Source organism: Planococcus citri, chromosome 1 (genome assembly GCF_950023065.1).
Source record: "Planococcus citri chromosome 1, ihPlaCitr1.1, whole genome shotgun sequence".
In the NCBI taxonomy this organism is placed as follows: Eukaryota; Metazoa; Arthropoda; class Insecta; order Hemiptera; family Pseudococcidae; genus Planococcus; species Planococcus citri.
In genome coordinates this window covers 44,831,268-44,850,944 of record NC_088677.1, presented here as the reverse complement: position 1 = coordinate 44,850,944, position 19,677 = coordinate 44,831,268, and the positions used below count along the sequence as shown (strand labels likewise).

General features: G+C 34.6%; 1 protein-coding gene across 3 annotated transcripts in view; it reads left to right on the top strand.

The window, feature by feature from the left end:
• The window catches only part of Lim1 (LIM homeobox 1), a 63,034-nt gene that overhangs the window by 28,225 nt on the left and 15,132 nt on the right, over nucleotides 1–19,677 (top strand). For all 3 annotated transcript variants that reach the window (XM_065345295.1, XM_065345294.1, XM_065345296.1), the window contains exon 4: nucleotides 19,426–19,632. In XM_065345295.1, coding sequence (XP_065201367.1) covers nucleotides 19,426–19,632 — 207 coding nt within the window. The remainder of the gene's footprint in view (nucleotides 1–19,425; nucleotides 19,633–19,677) is intronic.

The following is a 19,677-nucleotide window of genomic DNA, read 5'->3' as shown; positions in this document are numbered from 1 at the left end:
CGCTCTGCTACCATCTGGTCCATTTTATTTTCTCGCAAAGTAATGGCTGAATCTAAAGTAGTTAGCTCAGATTACAACTTTTTTGATTTTTGATGTGATCTATAATCAAACTGATCTAAAAGGGTTTGACTGAATCGGTTTGAAGGTCTTATTACCTAGGTCTAATTAGATCGGATTATACTTTACCCTGGGTCTGCGCAGATGCATACGATGTCAATGTCATATATGTTCAGATGAGCAAAAATTTGATCAAAGCTGATGTGCTCAGATACAGTAAAGTTTCGTATTTCATGATTATAATCCAATTTTTTTCCTCCGAGCTTACTTCGTTTCTGTTAACAGAAACAATTTCGTGTTCAGAGCTTTTTTTCTTCTTCCAGCTATAGTTGCTAGTTCTGCTAACTGGCGAAATATTGTGAAAATATGCTGAATGCTCTAGAGTAATGTTTGGTTGAGTGCAGAATACGCAGATAAGCATATTTACAGGATAGATTTAACTCAATGCATAAGTAGGTAATTAATAAATTAGGTAGGTATATTTGGCGAATATTTGACGACGAAACTAGTTATAGGAGGTCTTCCTGTATATGAATTTTGGCATTTTATGGCAAATCCGGGGCTTTGGAACCGGATTTGAGAAAGTATCTTCCTTTGTTAGCTATCTACGATGACTAGGTATACCTAACTCTAAGCTGCAAGAGAAAATATATTTTCGACATTTGTACGTACCTATATCGAATCGAAGGTATTGGCACCTTGATCAATACACTTTGGTGCCTAGATGATACATAAGTTATGGTACATATAAAGATAACGTGATGGGAGACTCTTGCGAACGTTACCAAAATGTAGTTCGTTGGGATAAGAGGAGTAGGTAATAATAAATTGAACTTTATGAATTGCGATCGCGTACTCGCGTATTTACCGGGTATTATGGGAATACACGTACTATAGTAGTACCTAGACCTACAACATGCGTAGCTGTCACCAGAGAAAAAGTCGTCGTCGTTGCTGTCGTTGCTGCTGCCCAACGTGACACGACGCCTTCACGTCCTCCGATTTAATATCCGATGTATCTTTTACTTCGTTCTGCTGTCAAATCGCGATATAGGTAACGCGTAAAATAATACAGTGGCTACTATTATTTTAGCACTGATCGTGTACGTCATAGATAGATAGATAGATACATTGGTACATTATAGATAGACATTGGCAGCACCTGTAAGCCTATAAGATGTTTATCGTTATTGTTGTTATTATTGTCGCACGGTTGGCTCTATTGTTGTATACCTCAGTACAATAGCTTCCTTTAAAGAAAAAATTAGGTTCGGTCAGTTAGTAGGCGCCAGGACGTTTCGTCACGGCTGCCTGCGATGTGCTTCGTCATGAAATAGGTACGAGTACATACGAGTATGTTCTTGTAGGTAAGGTAAGGTAAGGTAAGGTAAGGTAAGGTACTTACGGTATCAATCCGTTGGTACATTTTAAAATTTTATACATTCTTTTTTTTTTCGTCTCTTCTCCTCTCCTCATCTCTCTCTTCACGGGACTACATCGTGATTAGTTCTTGCGAACAGCGTAAGTGTCAAATTTTACGAGCATTTTGAATAGATGCATTGCTGTAGGTAGTGTCGTGACGAAACGTCTGTCTGTTTCTCACGTGATGTCTTATTTACATTGCGCTATACAATCGATATGTTGTCGACACTTTTATATCATTTTTTTGAATGAAATAAGTAACATTTTCTCGGTAGTAGTGGTAGTATATAGTGAAAATTTCAGGGAATTTTCTATCGCCATAATCCTTGAGCTTTTGTTTAGTTTAGGGTGGGAGAGAAGAAACGAAAATTGAGGGGGGAATCGCGACTTTAGCGAAGAGATACCTTCCTACTCAAGTTGTGATTGTAGTTATATACATAGGTATTTTAGAATTGTTAGGGAAAATCGAATCGAATGGATGTTTTCGAAATACTAATTGAAAAAATATCAAAAATCCGGAGAGGAACGAAAGATACGAGTCCAGATACTACATATAGATACGATAACCTAATAATAAAAATGAAGATGATCTTCAAACATGTCACACAAATGTATACTTTGGAAACACATAAGTACGGAAAAATTCGTCCAAAAAAAAAACACGGCCGAGAATGTGCAGTGCACGTACAGGCGACGCGCGACGTATAGCACAACCTGAAATTTATTTACGGTTACTACCGTACACCAACTTACACACCCTTCTGATTTAATTATTTCTCACTTCATATATAACGAAAATCTAACCCCCGAACAATGATACGCGATACGAAACGACGAAATTTCATAATTTTCACGGCAGACGTAGTATTACGAGTAAGTATAAAGTTTAGGGATTCGGACGCAGCTATACGTAGAGAAACCTACCGTACGCGGGAACAAATCAGCGAAAATCGATTATACGCCAAAACATCAACGAGGGTTGAAAGTTTACGAAATTCTGTTCGCTATAGGGTGGCTGGGTAAGCAGGTAGGTAATCCGTAGCGAAAATAAAATAATCTTCCCTTTGGAAATCTAATAGATTTGCTGTTTGTAACAGAAAATTCTATAAAGATGGAAAATCAGGTAGATCAGCTGAAAAGCAGCGAAAACGTTAAGAGAAGGCTTATTCTTGTTGCATGAAAAATTCGATATGAAACTCATCAACGGAAATTACATTCCACTTTGCCGAGTTCCGGTGTAGCTACTGCCTGTAGGGACCGTTTTTCAATCCGCGTATTCTTCGCTTTTCCTTCACTAGGTACCTACTCCTTTACTTGCTATGTTTCCTTTCTTCTCTATACCTTCGTTTTCCTTTATGCAGAATGATCTGCGTGTTTCACCTGTACGTACTACACGTATTTCTTTGCCATCGCATCGTCTTATTACGGTCTTAAGGAAATATGGAATTATAAATGAATTTTTCCCTCTTACTTTTTTCTTTTACTTTGAAAATTGTCCACTGGTTGAAATATGCACCAAGTATGGAATCTATCAGTATCTATCTATATACCTACTTATGGAAATAGAGCTATTTTCGAACACTAACCAACGTCTGTACGACGAATTACCAAGATAAATTACAATTTAAACAGTGTTTAATTGTTACTGTCTTTGTGTGACTGCAGTGAATGATAAAAATGTATGTTTTCTCAACTGTCATTTAATTTATTTTATTAGAGGTTATTAAGGCGAACATTTACATATAAATCACCTATTTTAATAACTTATATATCTTTCCGCCAGTTTCTTCTCATACACATTTTTTTTTTCATTTCGTTTAAAAACAAAAAGCGAACGTGTTCGGAAACATCCAGTTTTAAGATTTATATCTCAATATTTTTTTATAATTCCATAAGTCCGCTTGTTTGAAAAATTATTTTTAAGAATTATACGTATTCGATGGAAATTATCCCGACTATTAATGCGAGTCGAGTTCGAATCTTGTAATTGCCGAGGTGTCGTTGTTCCAATCATTTAACGAATTTCGGATTTCATATAGTATAGGTGTACCTATATTTTATTTGTGTATTCTAAAATCGAGTGTGTTTGTCGAATTATAAATACACGATGTGTTCGAGTTTTTTTTTTTTTTGGTTGAAGCGAGCTGATGAAAATATTTATAAATCATATTAAACATTCAAATTTATTGTAAAACGTTTCACGTTTAAGGAATACTATAGGTCGTTATGGGTCATTTACTCTGAATGATAATTGTAAATCGTGTGAATTTATTGGTTTGGTTTTATACTTTTTTCCCCTACGCTTCGTTGTAAGTATGTGAAGGAGAGATTTGTTTGAGAAGTATGGTAGATTTACATACGTGTATACGAAGTACCTACAATGATATTGGAAAAGAGAACCAATGCTCGATAGATTCTTTTTTGAATTTAAGATCCATTTTGAAGATGTTTATCTTTTGGGAGAAAAATTGAGTCTCTGCTGAATTTGGTCAAAATCCGCTGACTTTGGGAGGGGGGATCCACTTTATTAAACTCATATTGGTAAAATTGCCGCAGAAATTTAATAAAAATATTGTCCATTCCACATACCTACTAAGTAATTTTTTTATGGTGCCGCAATTGATTATTTTTTGAAAAATAAAATCATTTGGGATTTTCAGACGTAAGAAGGTTGAGAAATTATAAATTTTCGATTCGAGTGTTGGGAATTACATACATTTAAATTTTCAGCCGTATCGAAAAGTTAATTCAGTCTTCTCCATCATTTCTTGAATCTGAATCAACGTTTTGCTTTTGGTTTCGGGTAAGTGAAGTACACGAATACTATCGTCATCAAAGATACATACAAAGAAAAGATTGAAAATTGAAAAAAATTGTGCAAAGCTTTCGTTTCAAGTATCAGTTTTTGAAAATTCACGAATCCACGAATGCTCGACATTCAAAAAATTGTATCCCAGTTGCATAAAATCTAGTTTCCTCATTAAAATTTTCAATTGAATGACACATATTTGAGAACATTTTTCTGAAAAATGCTCGCATTTCTAGGTGTAAGTTTATATAGCGAATACGAGTAGATATATCTCCCTGTTTTCATCGAGAATGAAAAATATCACAATGAATTCGGTTATGTGTTTCATTTTTTTTTTTTTTTTTTTTTTTGAAATTCAACCCAACGAACGTATCATTGATGTTAAATAATACGAGAACGAGCACCTACTCATCGTGGAAATGAGGAGGGTAGAAAACTCCAACATATCAGTTCAAAACACGCCAACTTATCGCGTAGCATCGAATCGCACAATTCTCGCAGCAAAATAAACTTTCAAAAACGTCATAGAATGTAACGCGCGCACATACACACGTACAGCTATTGAAAAAGTAAAAAACATTCGCACGCCGAGCGATCCGCCGCCCCTCTGCCGATGAACGTCAGCGAAATTTCAAAATAGTAGTGATTTCGTGTTCGTTGTATAAGACAATAGCGATTTTCACGTTAAATGTTGAGCAAAAAAACGCAAGCGCGAGCTTAAACCTATGTAAAGGACCCCCGCGAGCAGGTTTGTCGGTGAAAGGTAAACGAGAGCCCCCTCTGGTTCTGACACTCGCTCTTCATCTGTATCCACAGGGGTCCTTTCTCGTTGCAGACATTCCGCTCGTTTTATTCCGATAAATATTGCCGGGGATACTGCCAGCACTTCTGACAGCCGACTCGGAGGTAAACGATATTCTCTACGTACACTACACTCGTACTCATCGTATACCTAGGTAATGTAGGTACTCGTACCTACGAGTACACTAATAAGTTGTATAGGTACCTAGACCTACTACCTACGTGTATGTTACTATACTATATACTTTTTTGTTTTTATTAACGTCTTTTCCATTTATTTATTTTTTTTCAACCGTACTCTCTGGCAGCTTGTAATTGGTGGTCGATAAATTCTCATTAAACGTTTTGTCGGCGTATTCGAGCTCTTCCTTTCGTCTGATATTTTCAACCAATCGCGTCTACCTATATCGACCGATATTTCGCATGATGTCTTCTTTCAACACTTTTCTTATCTCGTACAATCTTCGTACTAGCCACGATGATTTATTCGCGAGCTTAAGCGTTCAAAGAGTTGGAGCTTTTCATGTTTAAAATCAATTCACGTATAAGACATATACTTACTCGTAGATATAGGTAGTTGAAAAACGTGCGTGAAGTTTCTCAAAAGTAGATAGGTATGGGTGGAGATAATAATAACACGTCCTTCTCATAGGTTAGTTTTTTTTCAGCCCAACTCGAGTATACTTACGTGTGTTTTAAAAGCCCGCGTAGATACGTCTTAATTTATTGATTTAAAGAAATAAAAACGCTTTCGATTTATGATTTACGCAAATGAAAAAACTTTATGGCAAAAGAATACAACCGTTGGTGGTCCAATCACCATATTATTCGCCTTAGCTCAAACACTCGTGTAATTAACATATCATATCGTGTAAAAACAAGACTCTCGCTACCGCAAACATGAAAAGATTGTAGCCCATGATTTAGATGTATGGTTTTGTTACGTCAGGTCTGTCCAATGTAATCAACGACTTTAACTCTATGAATCGACCGATAAATTATTACGATCATAAAATAATTCTACTTTATTCGCTTAAATTTGTTTGATAACAAGGCCTTAAGTATGCGTTGAATTTTTTCAAGTGCCATCAGTGAACAATTTTCGTGAAAATTTCCTTTGATGACGAATTTTTACGTAGGTACTGATTTTCTTCGAGATTTAGTCAAAGAAAATTTGCATTTTTTTAATGATAAATTTACAGCGCAGTTGGATTTGAAAAAAAATATCATCAAAATCTGATGTTACGGTATCTATGTACCTATTTACCTTATTTTTGGTTCCCTACATTCTAGCTATCGATTGGAAGCGATCGTGAACGGTTTTGAACAATTTTGGAGCCTTCGTTGAATTTTTTGAAATTTCGATTTCTACGAAATGTTACCTAATTATAAGTTAGATACGTGTAATTTATTATCCACCGCACTTTCAACTTTGAAAATCAACTGGAGGTGGTTTTGAGTTGCTTTGAAGTTTCCTGAAATTTCCAAAATCCGTCCAAAATAAACTATTGGGGACCCATCTGACCGACTATATTTTCAAAATTGGTTTCTCGTATTTTTTCAATCTGCAGAATCGATTATAGAGAAATCGTTAAGCTACTCTGGAGTCTCCGATGACATTTTGTAAATTCCAATTTTATGAAAAATTCTCCAAAATCTGTTCAAATTGACATTAGTTTCATGAAAATTTATTTCCACCGTGACGTCGTTTACCAAAAAAAAATTTCGTCATTTCTAGTCAACTTGGGTTGTTCAGCGAGATTTCAGTTTTTCCCCATAGGTAGGTACCTAAATTTCAAATTTTGTCCAAAGCCGGAAGAGGAATTCGCAGCTGAAAATTTAATCATCAAGTAATCTTTAGTGTGGATATTGTGCAGAAAACAAATTTTTTGGATAGTGAAGAAAACGACTTTTCAATTGGACAATTTTCAATGTTTCAGACTTTTTCAAAAATACGCATTGTAATTTAGCCAAAAAATTAAAATTGGGTATCCAGCTCCCGTTTAAATTTACTGATATTGTTGTGAGTGTTCACTGCGCATATTCCTTTGGGGAAAATTGGAAAATGGCAGCGAAAAATTCAAGTTCTATTGGAGAATTCATAGCCTAAGAGTATCACAATATGGAGATGGTGAAATTTGGTTTCAGGAAATTGATATTTGGGTTTGAAATAAACGTTCATTAGTTTTACTTGAAAAATACTTACATTAGGTACCTATTTTATTTCAAAATCACATTTTTTTTGCTTCTAAAAACTGTAGGTATTTTTTGTCGTTTGAGTGTTCTATTGTATTCTCTGCTCTCCTCGTCTGCTTTCTCCTAAGTAATAAATAATTGAGCGTGTTCGATTTTTGGCGCTGATTTCTGCTCATTCTTTGAATTAAGGGTTGAAGAAAACAAAGTCCCAGGGGCGTCAACCCCCCCCCCCCCGAAGCTCTGAAAAAGTGAATTTTTAGCCTTCGCGTAAAAATACACTTTTTTGTAGAATATCTTGTATCTTGATTTCAACCCCCCCCCCCCCCCCGGGGAAGGGGTGTCAAGTTACGCTACTGCAAAGTCCATTAAGTATCTCAATTCCTCGAGGGTACTTGTATTTCGTCTCGAGTGCATAGTATTTTGGTAGAGTACGTAGATGGGTTACAAATCATCATTAAAGTAGAATCGATAGATAGTCTGCTTGTTCGATTACAAACTCTTACAGACAAGGTACTGTGTAGCGTGTACTTCTACCTTATGACAGCAGCCTGAGCAGTCATCGACAAATCAAAACATTAACGCTTCTTGTCCATCAGCCAGTTGTAAATCGCTCCGTAATTTATCATTCGTTCACAGTACATAGTACACAAACACAAAACACATAGGTACATACATCCAAAGCTGCGATCATAATGAATCACGTGTTAATTGAAAGAACAGCACAACTTTTCGAATACGCGGTTCTTATTGTCTTTGGCAAATTAATCATAACGTAAAGATAGCCAAGTTAGCAGGTTAGGCGATGAAAAAATCTTGTTATAGGCGTTTTGTTGAAAGACTACATGAAAGTACCACAACACATCACACCATTATTCAGACTCGGTGAGATATGCAGATGTAGCTCGGCTAAACGCGAGTAAAACATATCATCGGTCGGCGATTTGTAAAATGAAAATCGAGTGAAAGGCAATACGTACTAACAGAAAATTGGTCCGAGATTTATATCGATAGCCATCCGGGGGGTTTTAAAAGCGTATGTAAAAAATATTAATAGCGGCGAGTGGAGCATAAAAAAAAACAATGTGTGAAACTGGATTTTATTCGGCTATAATCTCTCTATAGGGAAGAAAATCGGATTGTAATTTTTATAGGTAGTATACTTTACATACCAACAATAAACTGACAACTGGTTTATACACATGCACGTAATCTTTGAAATGGACTAGATTTATGATAATCGATATACCTACTATACTATAAAGGTGTATGAAAGATTATTGTGTCAGTTTTATAAACATTTGCGTTCAAAATAAAAACTCAACCGGGTATAAATTAATTTCCGCCGGATTAATTATCGATAGTACGAGCTTGCTAATTGGCTATAGACTACGGTGCCAAATTTGATTTACATCTATCGATATACTTATACTTTTGATAGAGGGATTAAAGTTTTGCTGCTACGTTATACTCGTATTCTATACCTACTAACGTCTACGTCTTTATTTAATCTTCAACTTTATCCTCCTCCACCTCATCTTTTCATTGCCTATCCATGCATAAGCCATTGGAAGGAATTCGAACTGGGGCTAGGAGAATTTCATTAAAACCAACCAGTATCTGCCGCAGTGATTCACTAGTTTGAGAAATCGTTTTCAATCGTAAGATCAGCTGTGATTTTGAAAACGATATCTTATATACTTGACAACTTGTCAACAAGGCTGCAGCTGAAATGCAAAATACTGTTTTAAAACACGTTCGGCGGGAATTAAGCACATACCTAGTGCCTACCTACCTACCAGCCTAAAGCTGCTTCATTAACTTATATCTGCCTATCAGTATATATATGTTATCACTTATTTTAATACCGAGTCCGAATTCTTATCGATGTTTCTTCTCTATAAAATTCGTTAGCATATAGAAGCGAAGATAAAATATCGCCAATAGAACAATACTCCTGCACCCTCATTTACATTTCAAATACAGATATGTGAACGCTAAATATGGATCCATCGAAGATTATGCCTACGATTTTTTTAGTGTAGATCTGTATACTTAGCTTAATTTCGCCCCAGGAAGTGTTCGAGAAGTATTCGTCTGAAGTTGTGACCTTATCTTTGACTCATTCGAGGGACGAAATTCCAAGATTTTTAGCGTAATTTGCGAAATTGCGATATCAACTGTTGAATGAAAAGCACGTGCTCTCGGTTTCTCCATTTTTTTTCAGACTATAGGTATTGGTCTCGGTTTGAGAGTAGCAATTTTTTCTTATAAGTATACCTAAAAGTTCTCTCAAACTATCCAATAATTTTTTTATATTTACGTATTGGACAGAGTGTGAGAATCATTAAGGCGGAGGGAATAGAATAATTTTTGTTTTGATTCTGATGGGTAATTACAGCTGAGCAATTGCAAATTTTAGTTCATTATTTTAATGCATAATTTCCTTTAAAAAAAAAAAAAAAAAAAAAATAGAAAAGGGGCCTTGAATCCAGTCAAGTTGAGGAATTTTTTTTGTGTTCTTTATTTTGAAAATTCAGTCGGATTTGAGTAAAAGAATATGCGATTGAATCGGCTGCGCAAGTGCACAAATGGTCACAAATTGTGAGAAACAGCAAAAAAAAAAAAAAAAAACAGGGTGAATTTGCAAAGCCATTACCATATGTGTAGTCTACTGTGACAAAGTTAATGTGGCAAAGCCAAGCCAATATGTTGTGGCACAGTCAGGCGAACTAAGAAGTGGCAAAAATCATAGATTGCACTTTCATGATTTTTGGAGAAAGTGAGAATTCCGAAAATTGATTTAGGTAAGTATATAGATGCAATGTAAACTCAAAAATTGATTTGAAATAGATAATTTTGTCATATACAAGTATTGTAAAATCCAAAAATTGATTAAAAGTGTTGAAATTTGTAGACAATGTGAACTCAAAAATTTATATAAAATTTTGTAATTTAAAGAATTTGAAGAAAAAGGGAATTTCGAAAAATGGTTTGAAAATCTGTAATTTAGAGGCAATGTGAATTCCAAAAATTGAATGAGTACTTTTATAATTTTATGACAATGCAAAGTTCTGGAAATTGATTTTGAAGAGGTAATGCAAATACAGAAATCATTCTAAAATTTTGTAGCCCAATTTGAAAGATAGTAAGTAATTGGAATTCTGAAAAATGAAAACTTAATTTACGTTCTAAATCTCAACCTTCGAAATAATTCAGTTCATTATCCTATTTTTAAACTAAATCCTTTCGGAGCCTTCAGGGAAAATGTGTTTCTAGTCTTACTCTCCCCACATTGAGTGTTCAAACTCTTCTAGAATAGGTAACTGAAAAGTAACTTTAATGGGCCTAGTTAAAAACTTGTTTCATTTATCCAGCTAGATTTCATTCGAATGCGGAAAAAAGCCGAAGGGTTCAAATGGGCTTTTTATTCGATAAATTCAAGTTGCTTCGTACATTGAATAATATTCTATAAATTTATGTAGGAGGTACCTAATGTACATTTAAACTTGAGTGTCAAAAAAAACCTGTTGAATGTTCAAAAATTCATGATAATACACGGTTCACTGCAATTCTGATATAGGTTGGTAATGAACTGAAAAGGAAAGATTTACTGCAGGAATAATAAAATCATGAAATCAAAATTTCATTAAAGCCATCATTTTTTTTTTAAATAATAAAATGACTGGGCAGAGTTGTAACTATTCGTATTCGTATCATAAAATTTTATAAAAACACAACTTTTGATTTGACATTGGACTGAATTTCAGAACAATTACCTACTTAATTGAAATAATTTGTGTCTTAATAGCTAGCGGGTATCCCAATCATGCTGAAGAATTTTTGAGTCGGGCAAAGCTAACAAAATTTTACGTGCTAAAAATGAATTTTTCGATTTTTGGTGAATTCTTGAAAATCTTTAAGACAAAAAAGTGAGAAAATCAACTCAAATTGGCTTAGAAAGTTGAAATTTTATATGCACCCTCTTTTTGACATCCTCCCCGCCGAATTGATTGGAAACGGTTTCGAACTTTTCATAAGCAAAATCGGAGTCTTCAGAAAATTTTGAAAATTGAAATTTTCTCGAAGCGTTTCAACTTTACTGGGTAAGATTTTATGATAATTTCAGGTTTAAAACACTGCTAGAAGCTCCAGAACTGCTTGAAACGATTCGAAACTGTTTCCAATGCAATTCGGGAAGTCAAAAATAGGATAGGTACCTACGTACCAAACAATAGCTTTCCAAGTCCATTTGGTGAAATTTAATTTTTTCACATTTGTTAAGGGAGGGGGCTCAAAGATTTCAAAAATTTACCAAAAATTGAAAAATCCATATTATTTTGTTAGTACCTACCTATTAGGTAACCAAGACAAATGTTGAACATTTCCTCGTCTGGATTTTTCAAAGTCAAAATAACGTTTTTTTAAAAAAGTTACACGAATCAGAGCCTTGAATTTTGCTGGAAACGAGCTTTCTCACATAATAATGTAGCGATAGGGTAGTATATATATCTCGTACATACTACATAAAGTCGGCTTATCATTAAAAGCTTACTATGTATAGTCGCGTAAAATAGGGCGACTGTCTACAAATTATCCGTATTACGATGATTTTTTCCTATACGTCCAATTTGAACGATTCATAAACATTTTAAAAAACGATAAAAACCGCACAAACGAGATATTTTTATTTGTTTTTTTTTTCATCCCGTCGCGTGTTCGATTGCGGTTCATAATTTTTTTACGATTAGGAGGAAAAAAGCATAACGCGATATCGATATGAGATGTTCTTGATTACATGCTTGCGTATTTTAATGATAGGGTGTTATGGAATCAAGTTTACATAAGGGATTATTCGGTATCCGCTTAAGTAAATATTTTTATAATCGATTCGAAAAATAATTTTTTTCGATTATAAACCTATTAAGGTAATTTTTAATGTTTGCCGGAGCGATGCGGTATCGCACAAATATTTGAAGATCGTGCGAGCATTGAGCAGTGAGCGCGGTCATTGAATTGTCGAATTGACTGCGGAGGAAAAATGAAATGAAACGAATATTATTACAAACCGACGACGCATCGTTCGTTTCGTTTTTCCTCCATCACGCGTACCTGTATTAGGTGTACGAGTAGGTACTAGGAGAAGGATGTTGGGAGGAGTTTTTATAGTACTTGAAAATACGCGCGGTGTAAAACAAAATTTAAAATAACTTGTTACCAGCATGGAAAATATGATCCGGTGCTCTCTGCAGGTGACTTGACAACCTGTTTGCCGTTGTTGAAATTTACGAATACTTTTAAGTCTGGCATATACCACCCTCCTGTCTGCCGTCGCAATTGGTACAGGATTAAGTCAAATAGACAGCTTAACAACGTGGGAACCAATAAAGCGGCACATAGTCTTCTCTTCGTTTTCGAGTATCCATACGTAAATTTTTCCTATCTACTTCCCCTCTTTTCCTTGCCTTTACTTTGGATGATCATGTCACCGTTTTGCTACAAACACGAAATATTTGTAGTTGGTTATGATTAAACAGAAAACGTAGGTACCCAATTCATTTAAATTTTCAACATGTCAAGGAATATTTTAATGAAAATTTTAAACTGCGTGAAACCAAAAGTTCCTGCTTGTCCTCTTTGCAATTAAGTATAAGACGCAACCTTCGTCATTTTCAACCATTTGTGCATTTTTAGTAATTTGCTGAAGGGAAGTCATGAACCGGTGGAGAAAGAGAGAGGAGTAGAGGACGTGTGTTCGTATAGTATATAATATACTAAACGATACAGCTATTCTAAAGCCTCCAGTCTATAGGAATTTCGTAATCCTCGAAAATGATGCTAAATTTTTTCTCATAAGATGGCCAAATTTTCAAAAGTATTTTCGCAAAATAAGTTGATTTTTAAAAATTGACTGGATGAAAATGATAGGTACCTACCTATACTGATTAAGGTAAACAGGCTAGACACCTTTGATCGAATACATTTGAGTCAAATTTGATCCAAAAAAGATCAGAATGGACAGGATACTTTCGGAATTGCAAAAGTTCCTCTTACTAAAACTGCGCAAGTATCCTTTTACCTTTTTTTTGTGAGTCTTGCAAGTCAAAATGAACCCTGCATGATGAAAATTTACACTTGATACTACCTACCTAACGTTACAATTTGTGGCGAAGAACAGCTCCCATAGTGTATAGTTGCGGTAACACGCAAAATAGATGGTCATTAGAGGCTGAAATCGATCTAGTGACCAACGTACTCTTCAATTAACGCAGAATCCATTCCAGTGCTCGATTAAGTAGGTATACGTGGTAATCATCCGATCGATGGACCGAAATGAGTTACGACTTGCGAGCTTGATCACTCATGCTAATCCGGTCTAGTCTATAGCTGAATGCTCAGCAACGTGCCTGGCACGATGCACGACGCAGAGCATTTTGGTTTACGTCGTCGTCGTCGTCGCCGTCGCCGTCGCGACCACCACACCGCAAATTATACATCCAATCGTTTATTCTCGTTGGAGATACGATAAGCACGCCGACGAACGAGGATGCAGAACCGTGAAACTTGGCGAAAAAAATAATAATAACCCTATGTGTAGTACCTACATATGTAGGTACCATGTACAAAAGGCAATTTTAATAAACACGTTTTAAACAACATAAACACCTAGGCTTGTATGCCCTGTTGTTGCCATCAAATACCGCTTCATTCACTGTGGATGGCATCATAAAAATATACTTATATCGTCCTTCGGCTCGTTTCAAAAAGGAATCTCTCTTATGACATTGCCATTCGAGAATTTACCAATAACAATGAGTAATACCGTGCCGCTGTACCGAACAAATGCTTTGCTGTTTCTTCTTCTTTTTTTTTTCCTCTGTCGTAAAACTCTTCTCGTGTGTTTTACAGGTAAGATTTATATTCGCGAGAAACCGCGCATGCAGCTTCTCGTAAGGTCTACTTTTTAAAAAAATGTTATGCCATATTATGTCTTCGACCAACTAAGATGTTACCCCCCGTACAAAGCTATGAAAATTTTTAAATGTCAATGATCTACTTTTTCACAGCTGGTTCATTCTTTACGATTACCCGCTGTTGAATCGATATCTGCCTATAAACCCCTCATATTTTCCTCATCCCCTCATCATTAGTAATAGGTACGTATGAACATAGGTATACCAGGAATCTGCATATCTACCTATGTGAATAAATTCATCTTTATGCATTAAATATACATTTTAGAGGACTTTGCGAAATAAAAATTTTTATTACGTACCATCGGCTGTGTTTTTTTTCGAACGTTAAAATGTCACCTGTAAATTTATCTCTTTATAAGGTATACGCTAAAATTGCGACATTGTTATTTTTCTCGGAATATCAAAAAAAAAAAAAAAAAAGAAGGAAAATAAAAACTGCACATGCAGTTTTCTAATTTATAGCCTATTCAGGCACCACGTTTTATTATTTCTAATGGCCCTGAACAGCTACTTAGGCTGCGAAGTTGGAAATTTTTTATTGTTGAAAAGAATTTTAAAAATATTTTATAGTATTTATGTTCACTATACGTGTAAAATTTTCACGTCAAAATATAGGATTAGTAACATTCTTCTGAGAATTTCTAGCTGTAGGTATTCAGTAGCGAAACATTGTAAGCGAATGGAAATATATGTATCTACTGAAAAGAAATCATTAAAAATATCGTATCTTAGTTTATAAAAATCACATTTTCATTTTGTAAGGTAGGTACAACGGGTGTTCCAATTTTGATTTACAAACTAGTAGGTATAGGTATAGAGGTACCAGTTGAGCGAATCTTTGAACAATAAAAAATAAAAAATTCAAGCAGTTCTTTACAAAGAAGAAGAATTTTAATATTCTAGTTTTTTTTGGTTGAAGAATTTCTTTTGAAAGAGAATGTATGTACCTATGTACAAAATGAGAGTACTTACGAGTAAATAAAGTTAGATACCTACTACCTATACCTAATTAAAAATTCTGAACTACCTATATAACTACTTAGAAGATCCTCTAGAGTAATGAAATAAATTTTGAAGGCAGTTTTCAGTTTCAACATTTTTTAAAGAAATAACTTTTCTTTTAAAAATAATTTTTAGATTTTTGAATACCTATCTAATTATTAGAAATTTGTGATCTGTCACGAGAAAACCAGGTTAGTGTCCAAAAAATCGATATATTTTTTTTGATGGATATTGGTAGTACTCAGGGTGCAGAATCTGCCTGTGGTGGTAAAAACGTTCGCGAACGATTTTTTTGACCCTAAATTTAAGGTTAAAAAAATAGAGCAACTACAAAAAAAATGAAAAAAATTTTTTTTTCTTCAATTTCTTAAAATGTATGCCCGGGGGAGTCAGCATGCAAATTTTTGTGGATATCCGCTCACATTTGTAGGATTAAGGCCATTTTTTTGAAATTTGAATGAGGCTTAAGCTGGAAAAATCAACTCTTTTCACCTTGAACAAAATTTTTTGAAAAAATTGAAAAACTCAATAAATAACTTATTTTATGTTAATAATTCATTCTTAGTAGTTTTCGCAAAATTTTTGGTGCGAAATTTAAAAAAAACGAAAAAATCGATTTAGGGAAATTTCGATTATCGGCCTTTGGCAACCCTGATTTTGAAAAAAAATGTCAGGTTATGTTTGCATCCCTGGTGGTCAAAAATGGTCCAAGTTTCACGGACCTACGAATCATAGATCCCCGAACACATAGATTCAAAACTTCAAATGCCCGTCCTGTAAAATTTACGTTTTGGACACTAACCTGGTTTTCTCGTGACAGATCACATTTAAATTCTTGTGAGCAATCAAAGCAGGGCAAAAATATTTTTTTTAAATAGAAGAGCACCTCTTAGTTGAGAAGAAAAACGAAAAAAAAAAAGAATCCTACTTTAATAGGTAGGTATACGCATTTCAATATTCATTTTTATAGGGAGTAAATATATTCATCAAATGTCATCGCAAAATCGTATCCAAAAAATTACATATTTAAGCAAAAAAATAAAAAAACGTTTTATTAAAAATTACGTGGTCGTCACCAACGAATGCCACCAAAGCCGAAAAATATATATACTTACGCATCGATAAATCGCCTATACTTAATCCTATTTTCGCACAAATATCAATTTCATTCGCATTCTTGCATTTGATATCTCGTTACCTGGAATTTGGCACATCTATATACGAGTAACCTATAGAATTAAGTCAAAAATACCTGCATATAGCTCTATAATATTCACAGACTTCGTTTACAAAACCCGTGAATTGGTTTGGGAAAAAAGAAAAGAAAAAGAAAAAAAAACAACGTCGTTGAAAATTGACCTACGGTAGCGTTTGCTGGTATCGTTGATAAACATCTACGGTTTTAAGAATATATACACTCCATAAAAGGCTGTCATTGATATTCCTATCTGCTGCGAGGTTAGCAACGCCTATTCAAAACCCAAGAACAAATATTAAAATAAACACGGTTATAAGTGTCATTTAAGTGGCTCGAAGACCCTCCTGCCGAGGGAACACTTCATACTTGACATGTTAAACATAAAAAGGTGCCGATTCAGTCGGCGAACTAGGATGCTGGTTTCGCATTTGAAGAAATGTTGATTATAAGGCTAGTCTCGATGCCTTTCTGTCTTTTCATCTACCTACCTATTCGATACAGTGTGGTTTTGGTGCGACCGCAATGCCACGTCGAATAAAAACCGAAAGCGTTTTGTAATCTGACAACTACTGTCAGCAGTTGTTGTTTTTTTTCTATATTTCCCGAGTTTTTGTCCAATCTCACATTCTTGTATTTGAAACGATTTCTACTTTTTTTTCACTTGCTTACCTGTGTTTAACGCCAGAGTTAATGATTTAAAAAAAAAACACGATTTTGATGATTACGGGGAGGAGAAGAGGGTCACGATATGTTGTAGGATGATAGATATGTAGCTGTTTGATGAGCGAAATTGATGATTGATCGTGTGAGCTGAGAAGATCACTTGAATTAAAATGGATAAATTCAGGAGCAATTTGAATTTCTTTCAAAAAATCTATTCAATGCTCGAAAGTTTCACTAGTCATAAAGTTATGGGGTTTTTTTCGCAAAAGATATTTTCTTTTGCGGATATTTTGTGCTCTTCAAGATTCTGTAACTCCTCAAAATGTTGCAGATAGATAGGTCAAATGTGACTGCGCCATCTTTGCAAAACATTCAAAAGAGCGCGAAAAAGGTTTTTTCAACTTCAGCCTAGGGTCAAAATTAAAGGCACTACGAATGATTTAAATTTTCAATGTGAACTATAGTGCCTTCATTTTTGAGTAAGGTACTAAAAAATATGATCATATAGGTAACCTTTTTTTAGAGCATTTAAAGTTCTACACATTCAGGTTGGTTGTCTTATCTGCCTATATTCAAAATTGCAGAAGGTGCTAGAACATTAAAAAAATTTCTATTATAAGTCATAGTATAGGTATCTTTAATTTTGAAGTTTGATTAAAATTGAAAGCAAACTTTTTTGTTCTAGGATTTTTGCACTCTTTTTCCTAAAATAATTGCAATACGTACAGGTATACCCACTTCCTTCCTCAGTGTAAAAGCATAGAATTCTATTCTCAGTGTTCAAATTGGTAAACGTTTGAAACTTACAATTAGTACATGGGAATGTTGGGCACAGCTTTATAAAATTTAAATTAACGATCTGTCAAGTTTTGATTTAATAATTGCTACATTTTAAACTCGATTTCTTGTAATGTTTTATTTCAGTTAGGTACTAGGTACATTAAATTGTGATATGCTAATTTCATTCAACCTTGTCAGTATGATTTTTCAATGGTTTGGAACTTTTAATTAATTTTCTCTTCGAATTTTGACACTTGTTGAATTACATATTTTTCGAGTATTGGCGAAATTATCAACGCGAGTATAATTTCGACTCAAATGTATACCCAATTCGAGTGTTCTATAAACTAGAAATAAAAGAGGAAGGGAAAACAGTTGATGAAATAAATACCTATATCTGGATGTTTTGAATATGTAGGTAGCCTTCTTATTCTAGACTCCTTATTTTTTATACTAAACGAAAATGATCAAAAATCAAAGATTGATTTGGCTAGAAATATAAAAAGATTAATTTTTGATGCAATCAATCTCTCTCCCTTCCTCCAAAAGAAAAAATTCAACAATACTAAAATGCTATACAAGCTACAACATGATCTAAAGCTTTTACTAACCTGACTCAATCATATTATCTGTTGATAATTTATTTTGCTCTCAAAGACTGAACGGTAAAAATTCAAAAGCCGGCATATACTCACACCTTTAATTCGACTAGGTAGTAGGCATAGAAAATACTTGAGTAACTTTCACCTGTTTGTATAAAAATCACTTCAGTTGATGGGTGATTTCAATACAAAACAACAAATTTATTACAAACTATATAGACATAGAGGGCTCGCAGCAAGACCGAGTGTTAAAACACAACAATTGAGTATATCGAACTACCGTGCCTCTGCCTTTAGTCCGATAAAAAAACGATAAACTAACAAAGTTACGAGAAAGAAAGAGAAAGAGAGGGAGAGATTCAAATAAAACTATAGGAAGACAGGAGACAGGCCGGATGAATAAATTTCGACGAACGTTTAAAGAACAGCTTTGAATGCCGTTAAAGTACAGTATAAAGAATTGAGTTGGATTAGGTGGGACGTGAGATCACCAACGACAAGTGGCGGATTGTTTGTGGAATCAAATGCCGACGACTGTGTATAAAACGACACCAGTATAATAAAGCATAGGGGAGCGAAAGATTTGAAGTAGCGCAAAACCCATTTGTCGTAATCGAGTCAAATGCCTAAATAAATATTAGCGTTTTGTCACACTTCAGTCAATATTCCCCGGCAAAGTAATCAGTAAACAATTCTTGTTTATTTTCGATTATTGAAAAAAATTTTCTCGGCACGTTACTCAGGCCCAACTGTGAGCTCTTCTATGACTCTGTCGAGTAGGTATACGAGGTGGAGGTACTTAGTTGTACGTTCGCGTATTCGTCAAAATGTGTTCGCAAAAATTGCCTCGTATCGTCTTTACGTTTACGTAGTGATAACGTTAAAGCCATTTAATTGTTGCAGTGATGTGATATGTTGCAGATTCGTTAACGTTTTCCGGCTCCGAAGACGATGATGACGAAGAATCAAATTCTTCAGCATCTGGCCTAATGAAACACCATATACATTCGCAATTACATCCAAATACTCCTGAAACTAATAACAATTCGTTATCTGCCGGTGATCTGCAAGGACCATTAAGTCATAGTGTAGTCGATAGTAAAGGACAAGATGATTCCGAGGACCAAGGTAAAGTGCTTTTCAATTAAGAACATTGTAGCTTAAGTATATAAG